Source organism: Cataglyphis hispanica, chromosome 14 (genome assembly GCF_021464435.1).
Source record: "Cataglyphis hispanica isolate Lineage 1 chromosome 14, ULB_Chis1_1.0, whole genome shotgun sequence".
In the NCBI taxonomy this organism is placed as follows: Eukaryota; Metazoa; Arthropoda; class Insecta; order Hymenoptera; family Formicidae; genus Cataglyphis; species Cataglyphis hispanica.
This window is the reverse complement of record NC_065967.1, coordinates 43,024-55,760: the sequence shown is the minus strand read 5'-3', so window position 1 is coordinate 55,760 and position 12,737 is coordinate 43,024. Positions and strand designations below refer to the sequence as shown.

Sequence of the window (12,737 nt, the reverse complement as noted above, 5' to 3'; positions counted from 1 at the left end):
TCTCATTGGATATCGTTTATCGCTATCGCCTCACATTGTGCAAGGATCTTTAAACGGGGAGCACACACTTTTGCATAAGCGCATAACTATAAGCATAAGGAAATTGATTGGTTCATTTCCTTATGCATATATTTGTGGACCAATCAATTTCTTTATGTTCATGATTATGCGCTTATGCAAAAGTGTGCTCCTCGCTTTAGGGCCCGGGCACAGACTTTTGCATAAGCGCATAACCATAAGCATAAGGAAATTGATTGGTCCATAAGAATATGCAGAAGGAAATTGATTGTCTTTAACATTATTCTTGATCATCATTATCATAAAAATATAAATTTATATTATATAAAATAAAAAGAAGAATAAGTAGTAATAATGAAAATATGATAAATAATAATGTTTTAATATAATGTTTATGTTTTTATGATGATGATGATCAAGAATAATGTTAAAGATTCTTTGATGAAGATTATGAATCACGAAACCAATCATAAACCGCTTTTCGCCATGATAGTTTAGAGTCATTGAGTTTCAAATCGAACTTGAGATCTGACTCGACTCGACCCAGAGTCGGGTAGAGTCAACAAATCGAATACGCTATAAAATCGTGTTCCAAAATTCACTGCTAATACTAAAAATCTATTGGCGTTTTTGAATGGACTGGTCAATCCAACTTGGATCAATTAGTCCCTATATTTTACTATGAATTCAAATCTTTTATTGGCAGATGATCTATGCAAGACGTCATTAATTGACGTCATGTGTTATGTTAGACATGTCGTAGTTTGTTGACTTGTCAGCTTCAGTCAGCTTGTCACAGAGCTCCAAGAGTGAATTATCAATAAGTAACAAATTTTTATTAATGCTTTAATGCTTTATTTTTTTATTATACTATGTATTATGAGATATATAGTATAATAAATGTATATAAATCGTATAATATTTGAGACAATTCGGTGGGCTAATTGATTACTTTTGTGTATATATGGTGATAAGAGCGATGTCGGCATCAGAATCATTAGCAATCGTGCAATCAAAATTTGTCTCAGGAGAGACTGTCGTAACGGTATTCTTTTCTGAACTTTATGAATAATGGACATATATATTATTTATCATCATAATTAATGACAATTTAACATTGAGTCAGAAACTCTTGGAAATTACATTCAGTCGTAAACTTAGAAATTACATTCAGTCATCAGAAACTTGATATATTATTATCGATAATATTACAACTTAATAATGTAATTGTAGGCTACAGAAGCATTCTTAATACAAGGTTGGATAAAATCTTCAAGATATATTGCTCTCATTTCCAAAGGTACTACTCATGCTTTAACAATCTTCCTTGCTTCAAAAACACCTCCACAAGTGTATAGTGATCTTACTTTGGAAGGAATACTGCCTATTGATCAAGATTTTAAATGTGGTATAGGTATCGAGATTTTTCTATATTTAATATCTATTATATCTAATTTATTCAATATCAATTATATTTGAATTTTTCATTTGTTGCTGTTTAAATAAATAAATATTTAGCCATTCTACAATTGAATCTCAATCAAACTTGTTGTTTCTTTTAATTACTAAGATACCAATGGACAAACACAGGATGGTCTTAATATATATATGAATGTTACGTCAAGGAAACTTCATCTGATATTTGAAATGAAACTCGGAGAAGCAACCAGCTCATTAGTATCGGAAATATTTCGTGCAATAGAAGGTAAAAGAATGTGTATATGTATCTAATACTTAAATATAATATAATAATTATGATTTCAGTATATCAGACAGGTAAAAGTCCAGCAGCAGAATTTTCATGGATCGAGAAACTAACAAGAAGTACAAGAAGTTTAGCTTCTACTGGTAAAGATGCACAGGATGCTGCTGATTCTGTAAGTTAATATATAATAAGAATTTATGTTACACATATGTAAATTGATTTATAAAATTTCCTTGATAAGAGTTTATTATTTTTATAGTTGCTCAATCTCGATAGCCATGATTTAGTAGTACGAAGACAAAGCATTGCCTCGGGTAAATCACCAGTAGCTGCAAGAGAATCTGTAATACGATATCAGATGGCTTGTAAAGAAGATGATTATACATATAGCAAAACATTTCGGTTTGTTATATTACATTGTTACAAAATTGTATTTTACATTTTCTTTTATTTGATTCAAGGATAAGCTTTAGTATCTCGCATAAGATTACTGTTAATAATTACAGTATATTGACTTGTACATGGAATGTCAATGGACAGCCCCCAAATGGCATTAAATTAGACCAGTGGTTGAGTACGGATGAATTGCCACCCGATATATATGCTATTGGATTTCAAGAATTAGATTTAAGTAAAGAAGCTTTCCTATTTCATGAAACTCCTAGAGAAGAGGAATGGAGGTATGTAATGTGTTAACCGACATACATATACACATATATAATATGAAGCATGTTAACATATATGTACACAAAGAGTTGTATGTAATATATAAAAATAAAAGAAAAAAAAAATTCTGTCTTATAGGCAAGTCATAGTTGATTCGCTTCATCCCGGAGGTGTTTATACTCAGGTCGCCCTTGTTAGATTAGTGGGTATAATGTTACTGGTGTATGCGCTCGAAACTCATATACCGTTCATTGAAAATGTATCTACTGATACAGTAGGGACAGGCATTATGGGAAAGTTGGTGAGAGAGAATTTCTAATATTTATAATACTTGTAAATTATATAATACTTTTTTCTTCAATATAGCACAAGACATATAATGTAATACATTAAATTCTTAATTCTTAAAAGATAATTGATTGTGACCCTCACATTTTAATATCCAATTGCTTACTCTTATAGGGCAATAAAGGTGGTGTGGCAGTAAGCTGTTGTATTCATAATACGTCTGTTTGCTTTGTTAACGCTCATTTGGCGGCGCACTGTGAAGAATTTGAACGACGCAATCAGGATTATGCTGATATTTGTGCGAGATTATCCTTTGCAAAATATGTTCCACCCAAAAGCTTTAAAGATCATGAGTAAGTTTTTTGTGTATATCATACATTAATTATTATACATGCACATACCTTATATACATATATATACATATATACATATATATATATATATATATATATATATATATATATATATATATATATTCATACATTGTATGAATTTTGTACGTTGTATTTGTATATTTCTAGCTTAATTTATTATTTCTAAAATTTATTACAACTTATATTTCGTGATATATTAAATCAAATTTATATCACAGTCAGATTTATTGGTTGGGAGATTTAAATTACCGGATAACGGATATGGATGCTGTAGTGGCTAAGCAATATATTTCAGAAGGCAACTATGATCTTGTCTTAGCATTAGATCAGCTTGGACAACAACGCAAAGCAGGGCGTGTGTTTCAAGGATTTCAGGAAGCCGAAATTCATTTTAAACCTACATATAAATATGATCCAGGTACTGACAACTGGGACTCGAGGTATTTTCAAAATTTTATTAAATTGCAATTTCTGTTGACCTATTCTCCAACTTACTATAACTATATCGTTATTTGTCGTTATCATTATGCTGCACACCTAAAATGTATCTGAAAATAGATGCTCAGTGATGCATAACAATAGCGAATTTATCGTTAAAAGTTACAAAATAGGGGTACTAGAATGTGTGATATATTCATTAGAAATAAAATTCAATTAAACATGATTTTTTTTCACATCTGCATCTGATGATATGCAGTGAAAAATGCAGAGCTCCTGCTTGGTGCGATCGAGTATTATGGAAGGGAGATATGATTAAATCAATTAGTTACAAAAGTTATCCGGAACTTAAAATATCTGATCACAAACCAGTTAGTGCAAGTTTTGATTCCCAGGTAAATGCATAAGTCCATAGTTTTCTTTCTCTTTTCTTTTTTATTACAATATACGATATTATTTAGAAAAGATATATATAATATATGTATGTATGTATGTGTGTGCGTGTGTGTGTATATATATTATATTATATTATATTATATTATATTATCTAATCTTTCAAAACAGATACGAATTATAGACATGACCAAGTATCGTAAAATTCATGAGGAAGTCATGAAGAAATTAGATAAATTGGAGAATGAATTCTTACCCCAAGTAATGGTCGATACTACGGATATTATTTTTGATGTTTTAAAGTTTCTTGAACCTAGTAGTAAAGAACTCATTATCGCTAATACAGGCCAGGTAGAGAATATACAAATATACAAGACAATTTAGATTATATTATGTTACACATACACAAACACGTGCACGCACGATCATTATATTTTATATTCCTGCAAATTAGGTACCAGTACAATTTGAATTCATAAAAAAATTGGATGATACAAGTTACTGCAAGGATTGGTTACATATAGAACCCTACACAGGTTTTATAAAACCAGGTATATATATTTATTGTATACTTTCTCATGTCTTTGTTAAATTTCTTGTTCTACAATTCGTATATTTTCAATTATGTATTTCCTTTCTTTTCTTTTTTTATCACATATAGGTGAAAAGTGCGATATTAAATTGGAAGTATATGTAGATAAAAAAACTGCGTGTAAACTTAATTCTGGTGAGGATAAGTTGTATGATATTTTAGTATTACATCTCGAGGGGGGTAAGGACATTTTTATTACTGTAACAGGTATGTTGCACGTAAAATATAGTGAAAAATTATTTATTACTTACTTCCACACTTGATAAAATTCTAATTTTTGAATAATGTTATGTGAATCAATGATTCTTCTAGGTACTTATGAGAGAAGCTGTTTTGGCTCCTCTATGGAAGCATTGGTTCATATTTCAGTTCCAATTAGAGAAATTCCTGTTGGGCGGCTAATAGAATTGGTGAATATTCAAAAATTGTTATAATATATCCCTATTATAGTCTGAATATATACTCTGACTTCATTTGTAGGAGAACAATAAAAATCCATCACAAGAACCATATCCAGTACCGAAAGAAGTATGGCATTTAGTGGACAGACTATATCGACATGGTATTAAAACTCCAGGGCTTTTCGAAACACCAGGCCTTCATAGCGAAATAATAGCTATTCGAGATTGGTTAGATGAATCGAGTCAAGATCCCATGCGTATCCTTTTCATATTTTAAAACACTATAATTATATTACATATCATTGTTCCTTAATATTAATATATTGATTTTTTTTGTCATGTATAGCTGGAGGCATACATTCAGTAGCAGAAGCATTGTTATTACTTCTAGAGTCCACAGCTGAACCCTTAATACCATACAATCTGCATAATGTTTGCCTATCTGCTGCAACCAATTATTTTCAATGCAAACAAGTAAATCGAATTAAGAACTCTAACTTTATTATAAGACTGTATCATCAAACTCAGATCATTGTATCATTTTCTTCATTTACAGATCGTGATGCAGTTACCTGAAACTAGAAGAACAGTTTTTCTCTACATTAGTTCATTTTTACAAGAGTTATTAAATCATATGCAAGATAATGAACTCGATGCTAAAACGCTCGGTAGTTACTTTTATGTCCCTTCTATAATTTATATTACTTATATAATTCATCTTTATCTTTCCATCATTTTATCTATTACTTCTCTCATATGCTTTCACATATTTATAATGATATTTGACGCATTATTATATTATTTGCAGCCACATTATTTGGATCAATATTTTTGAGAGACCCGCCGAGAAGCAGAGATGATCGTCATCAAAGAAGTCGCGCGACTCAGATTACATTTGATAAAAAGAAAGCTGCTTTTGTTTATCATTTTTTGGTCAATGATCAAAGCGATTTTATACTTGGTCGATAATATGAGGATCCAAGTTTTAATGAAGTACATATTACTTAAAGTTTCTTAGTTTTTAAATAGAGAAGAACTGAAAAAATATTAAATATCTAGCTAAATGACAAAGGCTTTTTAGCGCTTTTTATAACATATCAAATATTAAACATGTGCTTCTATTTTCTTTGCTACATGAGCTACTTTTCAAAGCTACATAAATAATTCAGTAGGTATGTAGGTGTGTCGTAGATCAAGAAATTATATAAGTATGTATTCATTCCTGAAAATAAATTATTTATTACATGCGCATGATTATATTAAAAATTATATTTAAATCCACATATTAATTTACCTAATATCCAATAAAATATGGTTTATAGCAAACAAATAAATGCGTGCGAATATTCTTAAATATTAGACACTTAACATTGTTCTTTTATCAATCTCTTTTCAATAAAGATTAAATAGAAAGATTTAATAGAAAAATGCAATAACAGGAGAAAATAATGAAACCTATTTATGAATATTTATCAACGTTTTATTATAAAGGTACAAAGTAAAATGTAATAAATAATACTAAGCCTTTTTTCCTTTTTATATTGATTAATGTTATGAATAATAAATCATTACATTATAAATCTTAAATATGATTTTTTTCTATGAATTATCAAAACTTTTTTCCATTAGTAATCGTATAAAAAATAATCTAGTAATAATCCGAATTTATAAAGAAAACATATAATCATACAATGATCATTTTTTATACTCCTATGAAGAAGGAAGAAACAAATATATGATGAGAGCCACATGATTTTTTTTTCTTATAGTTAATATAAAGAAAACTAATCTCAAATTATATTCTTATGACAAAAAACATTCTTTTATCGCTTTAGAAATTATATCAATAACTCTGAAGTTACCAATTTACAAAATTAATACAATAGGCAACGATTTCATTTATGTGTAAAAATGTCTAAAACGTACGATACTTAAGTATCTAAAATTCTTATAATTACTTATACGTTGTTAGAATTTCTTTTTTATAATGATGTGTGAGGATTTAAGCTCATTTTTTATAATTCATTAAATAATCAATTTATCTGCTTAAAACACAAATCCTTTCTTTTTCGCGTTTCGTGAATCGCTAAAACCTGATTGAATAATTAAACATTGTGTCAATCTTAACTATAATTTTTGTTATAGATCATTATTACTATTATGGACAGTTACAATAAATCAATAATCAAGTTTCGTATGTATTTACAAATTTTTCGACTTACAATATTTCATTTCCAGATGCAAAGATGTACATGTTCAAAATTTAAATTCATCCATTGATGCGTTTACATTAAATACAAAGTGTCCCTCACTATCCTCTTTAGAAGTAAGTGTCACTTCTTCAACATCCTAAAAAAAAAGTAATTTTCATTTTTTATTTTTATGTACAAACCTTTTTCTTTTCTTTTCATGTACAAACCTTTTCAGAGAAAAATGTATCAATCATAGCCATAGATTTTTGATAAACTTGCTCATTCTGATGATGTTGAAGAGCTTCTATTTTATCTAATCCTCCAATTTCTTCAATCATAATAGCAAGTCTTTCCACTTCTCCCATTTTTTGTGCAGCATGCAAGATATTAGTTAACCCATCTAAGACGACAATAATAATATTCCAATCTTTCGTTTCCAGTAAATTACAGAAAGGTGGCAATACACCCGCCTGTACTAATTCAGCCAAATTTTGGATTGTCCCACCCGATGTCAAGTTAGTTATAGCCCATGCAGCCTCCTTTTGTGCCTTAAAATCTCCCTAAGAAAATCATATATCATAGACACATTTATCAATAAATTCTGTTTAGAGATATTTATTGAAATATATCTTTGCTAATTATTTTCTATGTATGCATAAATATACTTACAAACTCAAGAACATTTATCAATGGCGGTACCAAACCAGCATTTATCACTTGTTGAATCTGTTCTGTATTACCAGCTGTAATATTACTGATCGCCCAAGCAGCTTCTTTCACGATGTTAGCACGATGATGCCGTAACAGATCACCGAGATGCGGTAATCCTCCTGCCGAAATTACAGCATCCGTTTGAATATCATCACCTGTCACTATATTTCCAACTGCACGCAATGCCGGAGTAAGGATGGTTCCTTCCTTTGATCTCAACAAGTCCACAAGTTTAGATATAATGCCAGTTTCTAATATCGCTTGTATTTTGTCATTTGATCCATCGGTAAGGTAAGAGAGTGCCCAACAAGTATCGGCTAAACAATACAGCAACATATTTTATTTATATAGATACAGGATTGACTGTAAAATATGATGCAATAAAATATGATCTCAATAAAATATGCAAATGTCTTACCAAGTACTTCTGTATCTGTATGACTAAGTAGACGATTAAGTACTGGGAGAGCAGGTTTGATCAGCTCAAAGGGTGGAGGTGGATTTTTATTTCGACATAAATTAGATATAGTCCACACAATGTTGCGCATAAATGTCACCTATTATTGAAAATATTAGCATATTAAAATATAAATATGTTTAGTTATAGTAGAAAAAAAAAAACATGATTTAGTGATTTAAAAGATTCAAGTTCTTATGATTTTCTTTAATCTTTTATTCTAGCTATTCTGTTAATTAGTATGTTATTAAATTATATTCTCTTCTTGCATTATTCTCCCATTGATATTTAGCAGGGAACTATTTTAAAATAAAGAAATTAAAAGAAGCATGCAGCATTAGAATAAGTTTTAGAGAAAAGAAATTTAGAAAAAATCATAGAATAAAAAAAATTGACTATGTAATAATGTGTTATGTGTCAAATTATGTTACATACAGAGATATCAGGTTTAATTAAATCAAGTAGAAGAGATAGAGCATCATGTCTAAGAATAAAATCGCGCGCTTGTGGTCCATCTCCAGCAATATTTCCCAAAGCCCATACTGCTTGTTCTTTAACAAAAGGCGAGACGGACTTGAGTAGTTTCACCAACTTTAATACAGCTCCATGTTCTATAACATTTTGTGTTTGTTCGGATGTACCCGAAGCTATATTTGTTAATACCCATGCTGCTTCAAACTGCAAGCGAATGCTGGGCAAAAATAATAAAAATTATTTACATAAATGTACAAATCTCATTTGTGCATATATACATACTTATGATTGCAATCCAAGAGCTCAATGCACCGTGGTACTATGCCACCTTGTATTATATCGTTAATAGGAGGATTTTTTTCTCGACTTAATAACTTCCTACAAGTCTGTGTCGCTATCAATTGTGTCGTTTCATCTGATGAGTTTATGCCAGCTACAATTTCATCTATAGAAAGTAGAGGAGTAGGCGAAACATTTTCACCTACTTTGTTCCATAAATTTAATAAATCTTGTTCAGTATCAAGATTACGTCTCTTTAATAATTGATCATCTTTCTTGGCTTTACGTAGTTCTACTGATAATGCATTTCTTCTCCTTCGAGCCTCCTAAAAGATATATTTTAAACATATTAAATAGTTTATATATGAAGTATTAAATCAAACAGTTAAAATATCCTTATACATATATATATATACATAAAACAAGCAAATAAGTGCAAGATTTTAACATTGTTGAAATAGCAATGAAATAAAGATGTTACTATATTATAATATTACTATTTTAGCCCTTTATTTAAGGTACATAAATTTGAGAATAATTTTATTTACACTTACTTCATGTCTATTGCTAAATTTAAAATCTGCCATGCGTCCATAGCTATTTTTTTCTCCTGAAGGCATCGTTTTATTGCTGTATATAAATTGGTTGAGTGTATTTCGATTTATTTTGAATTTACAGTTGGCTCCGCTGTATATGTATACGATGCAAGCAAAAAAAAAAAATTTTAATTAGAAGGATAATAATAACATTAAAAAAGAATTAAAATGCGTCTGCAATAAATCTATAGTTTTTCATTCGTAGATAATTTGGAAACTATGTTATACGTTAGAGTATTTACGCATAATAGCTGCTGACCATTGTCATTTTCAAATTTATTTTTTTCGTAACAGTTACGCGCAATGATAATCTTTCGTACGAATATTTATAACAAACGGAAAAATATAACAGCTTAATTGAATACAATTAAAATGTTACCTGTTACAAAGGCTGCCGAAAAAAATTGATGTCTTAAATGTATCCTTAATACTTACCAATCAAGTACGACTTCAATAACAAATTCACATATAATTTTCACTGCCTCTTCGTTCGTCCTTTCTTATGAAAATAAGCATTCACGTTTCACGCGACCTCACGACCTGTTGCCTGTTGCTACTGCCAGAGATGAAAAAAGAATGAGATGTTGCTGTTTATTACTTTGTCCAATGAGAATCGTCAATCATTCAACATTAATTCGTGCAATTTGATTGGACAATGTCTCAACGTTTATTTCAAACGTTATTTCAAATTGTGAAATGATATCTGAGATCTGATTCATATTTGCTGCAATTTTAAAGATTTAATATATTCCTAATTAAAAATTAGAAATATGTTCTCATATTACAAAATTAGAAAAAACTATGACTAACGATCTGAGGGAAATAAGTGACATAGCATATCTTTTATCTCTCTTTATCTCTATTTCTATATATATATATAACAGCTTTAAAAAATTTAATTTATGTACATAATATGAAAAGTATCGATCAATTTTGTATTTTAATATTTTATATGTTAAGAAAATAAATTATGTGCTTAAACCATAACTTTTTATTCCAAAATGCAATGCATTTTTAAATAATATAAAAATACAATGCGTACATACAGTACAGTAAAAATCTTGTAGTATTAAATCCTAACAATAATAATATAAATGTTGTAAGAAATATATAATAATACAATATTTATTATTACATTTTATATCGCGATTAAGTCCCTTCAAGTATCGCAATGTATTAGGTATATATCACATTATTGTTGGACACATTATTGTTGGAATTAAGTATATCATTTGTGATATACAACACATTCTTCATAATACATATTGTATTGTCTTGTATATATTACAATGAATTTATAGTTCTCAAGTATCTTAATATTTACTTCTTACAAAATAAGTAGATTACAATTCACATGTTAGATATTACAATATAATTAAAATGTCTGAAGATACTGTAAAATTTAATATTTATACAACAAACTTTAATGTAGAGTAAAAAAAACTTGATTGAAGATGATGATTGCTTTTCTCACGTTATACAGGATTCCACTGTTTTTTTGACAGCATCGCGAGCATATGGTATATATGACAAGGAATACCATGTCATAGCTAATGACTGAATAATTATAAATAAGAGAGCTAAACCAGGGTTGTGCAACTGAAAACAGAAATATATTGTAAACATTTTGAAAAGGATATTAATGATAAAAAATGGAAAAATACTTACGTATAAAGCTGCAACTAATGTCAAAGCAACAGAAGTAAATACTAATATAGTTGCAATCAATCTTGTTGATGCAAACATTTTCTTAAATTGATTGAACGGGCCCATTAAGAAACATGTGCTGTAATACAAAAATTAATATATTGACATAATATACAATCTGTATACTGTGTAACTATAATTTGTATTTTACCTTGCTAAAGAGATAATATTGCCTAGAGTATAGAATACAGCAAATACAGCAAGACCTTTTTGCAAAAATAGGGCAAAGGATCCAAGAAATGAACATAATATGCCTATGATGAAGCAAATCGCAAAACCTTTTATCCTAGTAGACCAACTCAATGTTGTTTGATCCATGACCTATATTTAAAAAAATATTAATCTTCTAAGATATTCCATGTAAAGAAGAAAATCATTATAATTATATGTAATGTCTGCCAATATTGCAAATACATGAAATATATAAACGTCTAACGATGTTTTATTAATTTACCGTGAAATCCACATCAACCTTCCATCGTCGATCAAACGTAAGCATTTAAAATGATAATTTTGATAAGTTTATAAATAAAACAGGATTTTATAATTATTTATCATTAGTTTAAAAACATAATTACCTGTGTAATAATACCGCTTTCTTCATCACATCGTTCATTACCGTTTAGAGCTCTCCTTAATTTATCCATTTTTATGCAATTTTTTTCGTCCAAAACTGGAATATATGTATATATATCGAGTTCATCAATTCATTAATTTATTCAATGAGTTATAAAATTACGAGGTTATAAAATTGAATGAAATATTTATGCCTTCTACAGAATCTTTGGACTATATGCGTACTTAACCTTTATTTATCAAGCAAATAATCCATGTACATTAATTTTTGATTGTGGAAATTGAATGTGCTGTTACATATATATATATATCTATATACATACACACATATATATATATATATATGTGTGTGTGTGTGTGTGTGTTAATATATATGTGTTTCGTGCACTTTTGTAGATGTGTTTGCTGTAAGCTGTAACTCTGAAAACACTCTTGTCAACTTTCACGAGGAGAAAAAAAAATGAAGATTTGCATGCTCTTGTGCACACATCCACGCACGTACACATAATCGTAAATTCGTGATATTATTAAGCGGTATTAATTAGCGATAATAATTAATTAATAAGTACTAATTAGTAATTGTAGTCAAATTTAATTATAATATTAATAAAATAATAGACAGATAGGTTAGAAACTTGGCGGGCTACAAATATATGCAAATTTTGATCCCATCGCTACGTTGTGTCAAATGTGACGAAATTTTTGAACATATTATTTAACACATGCAGAAACATTTTAAAACTTCAACGATGGTTCAACTAATTGTGAGCCAACATCGAAGTGTAGTTGTTTTATTAAATCATAAACTGAAATCGCATAAAGATTTGTTTTCGTTAAATAAATTAAATTTTATAATCGATAGACAAATAC

General features: G+C 29.0%; 3 protein-coding genes across 8 annotated transcripts; 1 reads left to right on the top strand and 2 right to left on the bottom strand.

Moving 5' to 3' along the window:
* The first annotated feature begins 505 nt into the window (after positions 1–505).
* LOC126854478 (type II inositol 1,4,5-trisphosphate 5-phosphatase) lies at positions 506–6,126 on the top strand. 2 transcript variants are annotated; one of them, XM_050601261.1, is made up of 18 exons: positions 506–1,063; positions 1,252–1,426; positions 1,589–1,723; positions 1,783–1,895; positions 1,983–2,125; positions 2,230–2,403; positions 2,528–2,690; positions 2,852–3,030; positions 3,270–3,491; positions 3,749–3,884; positions 4,054–4,233; positions 4,337–4,433; positions 4,544–4,681; positions 4,787–4,884; positions 4,955–5,132; positions 5,222–5,349; positions 5,432–5,543; positions 5,684–6,126. In XM_050601261.1, the coding sequence occupies exons 1-18, from the start codon at positions 983–985 to the stop codon at positions 5,842–5,844; spliced, it is 2,613 nt and encodes an 870-aa protein (XP_050457218.1). In that variant the 5' UTR covers positions 506–982; the 3' UTR covers positions 5,845–6,126. The 2 variants fall into 2 exon arrangements, with proteins under 2 accessions (XP_050457218.1, XP_050457217.1); XM_050601260.1 differs by having other exon boundaries at positions 507–1,063; positions 1,252–1,432.
* A 370-nt stretch (positions 6,127–6,496) lies between these two features.
* LOC126854484 (importin subunit alpha-1) lies at positions 6,497–10,167 on the bottom strand. 3 transcript variants are annotated; one of them, XM_050601277.1, is made up of 9 exons: positions 10,020–10,167; positions 9,543–9,675; positions 8,992–9,314; positions 8,671–8,926; positions 8,197–8,335; positions 7,737–8,095; positions 7,295–7,627; positions 7,098–7,224; positions 6,497–6,968 (listed from the first exon to the last, which is right to left on the bottom strand). In XM_050601277.1, exons 2-8 carry the CDS (start codon positions 9,606–9,608, stop codon positions 7,132–7,134), a joined length of 1,569 nt encoding a protein of 522 aa, XP_050457234.1. In that variant the 5' UTR covers positions 9,609–9,675; positions 10,020–10,167; the 3' UTR covers positions 6,497–6,968; positions 7,098–7,131. The 3 variants fall into 3 exon arrangements, with proteins under 3 accessions (XP_050457234.1, XP_050457232.1, XP_050457233.1); XM_050601275.1 differs by having other exon boundaries at positions 6,950–7,224; XM_050601276.1 differs by having other exon boundaries at positions 6,950–7,224; positions 9,964–10,136.
* Positions 10,168–10,560: 393 nt separating this feature from the next.
* LOC126854501 (vesicle transport protein SFT2A) lies at positions 10,561–12,233 on the bottom strand. Of its 3 annotated transcripts, none has more exons than XM_050601330.1 (5): positions 12,098–12,233; positions 11,870–11,964; positions 11,443–11,612; positions 11,253–11,370; positions 10,561–11,183 (listed from the first exon to the last, which is right to left on the bottom strand). In XM_050601330.1, the coding sequence occupies exons 2-5, from the start codon at positions 11,936–11,938 to the stop codon at positions 11,055–11,057; spliced, it is 486 nt and encodes a 161-aa protein (XP_050457287.1). In that variant the 5' UTR covers positions 11,939–11,964; positions 12,098–12,233; the 3' UTR covers positions 10,561–11,054. The 3 variants fall into 3 exon arrangements, with proteins under 3 accessions (XP_050457287.1, XP_050457288.1, XP_050457289.1); XM_050601331.1 differs by having other exon boundaries at positions 12,093–12,221; XM_050601332.1 differs by lacking the exons at positions 11,870–11,964; positions 12,098–12,233 and adding an exon at positions 11,746–11,833.
* Between the last annotated feature and the right edge of the window lie 504 nt (positions 12,234–12,737).

Bases quoted from the DNA above. Each gene is read 5' to 3' on its own strand.
- LOC126854501 (XM_050601330.1), bottom strand. From the start codon at position 11,938: ATGGATAAATTAAGGAGAGCTCTAAACGGTAATGAACGATGTGATGAA. The intron at 11,371-11,442 runs GTAAAATACAAA...TTTGTATTACAG, and splicing joins AATATTATCTCTTTAGCAAG to CACATGTTTCTTAATGGGCC. The intron at 11,184-11,252 runs GTAAGTATTTTT...TTCTGTTTTCAG, and splicing joins CATTAGTTGCAGCTTTATAC to TTGCACAACCCTGGTTTAGC.
- LOC126854484 (XM_050601277.1), bottom strand. From the start codon at position 9,608: ATGCCTTCAGGAGAAAAAAATAGCTATGGACGCATGGCAGATTTTAAA. The intron at 9,315-9,542 runs GTAAGTGTAAAT...TATATCTTTTAG, and splicing joins AATTTAGCAATAGACATGAA to GAGGCTCGAAGGAGAAGAAA. The intron at 7,628-7,736 runs GTAAGTATATTT...TGATTTTCTTAG, and splicing joins TGATAAATGTTCTTGAGTTT to GGAGATTTTAAGGCACAAAA.
- LOC126854478 (XM_050601260.1), top strand. From the start codon at position 983: ATGGTGATAAGAGCGATGTCGGCATCAGAATCATTAGCAATCGTGCAA. The intron at 2,126-2,229 runs GTTTGTTATATT...TAATAATTACAG, and splicing joins ACATATAGCAAAACATTTCG to TATATTGACTTGTACATGGA. The intron at 4,682-4,786 runs GTATGTTGCACG...TGATTCTTCTAG, and splicing joins CATTTTTATTACTGTAACAG to GTACTTATGAGAGAAGCTGT.